The following is a 2023-nucleotide window of genomic DNA, read 5'->3' on the forward strand; positions in this document are numbered from 1 at the left end:
GATGTAACTTCCCTCCCTTGACTGAGATGTCTGATTGTTTCTATATTTGCTATTACTCATTTCTTATTCTGATATGACTCATATCATGTAACTTATATTCTTGGCCTCATGACTAAGCAAACAGTCTTGATATAAAAATTGGCTTTTTCTTGTCACTGTGATTAGTCAGTAATCTTTACACATACTTTGTGACACTGTGAAACTTGTGGTGACCTTGTCCCCATTACTGTCAAACTGCATCACTGCAGCCACAGACAGCAAGGACCACATGCACATAACATCAATAATTCCTGATGGTGCTTTTAGTCTGTTCCACACCACTCCCTGATTCATCCTGGTTTCACCTTCACCAGGGTTTGAGCTACAAAATGGAGACACTCTTAGGCCAGAGACCCAAGAAACATTATGAAGGCTGGCAGCATGTAGATGGTGATGGCACGGGAGAGAGACATGGTTTCTTTGGCAGCAGCAGAGGGAGGCTGGTCAGGCACACCTGAAGGAATGTTATGGTTTGGAGGTGTGTGTGGTTTAGCTGGTTTATAGGGATCAAATGGAGATGGCCTGTTTCCAACATTGGTCACATGCGTCCTCTTGAAACCTGATCCTTCCCTGTTATAATTTTCATAATCAAATCCACCACCAGAGCCAGGATAGGCATCTTCATCATCAGGGGGATAGTGACCCGAAGAATGCCAACCACTGCCACTGCCTTCATCTTCAGAGTCGTTATCATCATCTTGCTTGTTACCACTACCTAACCAGGACTCTGTAAATGGATTTTTTTCCTCTTTTAAATAAGTTGTAGAATAAGAAAGTAATCTTTTATTAAAGTAACCCACTGCAAACATATCAATTTTGAACTGAAACATTATTAAAAATTCACATTGTAAACATTCCATGAAATGCAGCACAAGATTATCATACTGGTTAACTATTACCCACAAAACCCTCCAACAAATTTTATGTGACTGAGTCACAGAATATACATGTTATTCATACCATCATCAATCCATGACACATTACGACCATGGTAAGCCTCCTTCAACTTGCTTGTTATCACCTTCAGTCGCATAATTTGCTCGTCCATGTCTGAGCTATGGTATGGCTCTGTGACATTCATATTCTTCATTTCGTACCTTAAAATGAAGATAGTCTTGTTTAATAACAAGTCAGCAAATATTATGATGTCACTAAGAACTCTAATAACAGCAAACAAAGTTGATTTCCCCAGTACTTACTTGCCAAGTTTAGTGCCAGTCCAGCAGCTGGTAGCACTCTGGTGGACAGCATCTTTACACATCTTGGTCGGCAATTCATCCCAGAAGTCGTGTGCATTCTTGATCTAGTGAAGGAAAAGGAAATCTCACATTTCTGTAGTAACTCCAAGTCTTGATGACTTAAAATCTATTATATATAATACATAGTTCTTGTATATATCTGTATATTGTCTTTTCAGTATAGTTACTACAAAAGAAGAAAGAGAAAAAAAGGAAAAAGAAAAAAATGATGTAAAGAAGAAAGGAATAAAAGAAAACAAAAATGTTACATAAAATAAAGCACTCTATTATTGGAGAAATTGAAGATGTCCATAAAGATGAAGAGAACAGTAATACAAACCTTGGTCTTGATCTCATGAACATGCCGGCTAATAGAGAAGTTTTCACTTTCTCTCTTTTCTTCCCGTTTGCCTCCACTAAAGTCTAAAAATTCCTGAGACAATTCTCCACGTCCCACAGCTGCTCTTTTGCGCCGTCCAAGTCGTGGTGATCCACAGCCCTGAAACACCTGTGGAGAAAGTGCAGTTTAGAAAAGTAAATTTTTTGGAACAGTATTTTTTTTCAAATAGAAGAAGAGAAAATTGATAGTCCTTTAAGATGTAACTCTTATAAAGTATTTAGAAAAAAAAAAAATCTTTTCTTTTCTGTCTAAATATCTGTAAATGCAAAGTGTGGCAATTTTGAATCATATGCAGTTTCTATGTCATTTAGTATTAAATTTCTCTCATCTACAAAGTATTCCCTGA

General features: G+C 37.4%; 1 protein-coding gene across 1 annotated transcript in view; it reads right to left on the minus strand.

Moving 5' to 3' along the window:
• The window catches only part of LOC119591991 (glypican-4-like), a gene marked incomplete at its 5' end in the record, with an annotated part of 6665 nt that overhangs the window by 530 nt on the left and 4112 nt on the right, over positions 1–2023 (minus strand). The window contains 4 exon segments of the mRNA XM_037940755.1: positions 1–766; positions 1000–1136; positions 1239–1342; positions 1618–1785. Coding sequence (XP_037796683.1) covers positions 381–766; positions 1000–1136; positions 1239–1342; positions 1618–1785 — 795 coding nt within the window.

Source organism: Penaeus monodon, chromosome 29, assembly GCF_015228065.2.
Source record: "Penaeus monodon isolate SGIC_2016 chromosome 29, NSTDA_Pmon_1, whole genome shotgun sequence".
In the NCBI taxonomy this organism is placed as follows: Eukaryota; Metazoa; Arthropoda; class Malacostraca; order Decapoda; family Penaeidae; genus Penaeus; species Penaeus monodon.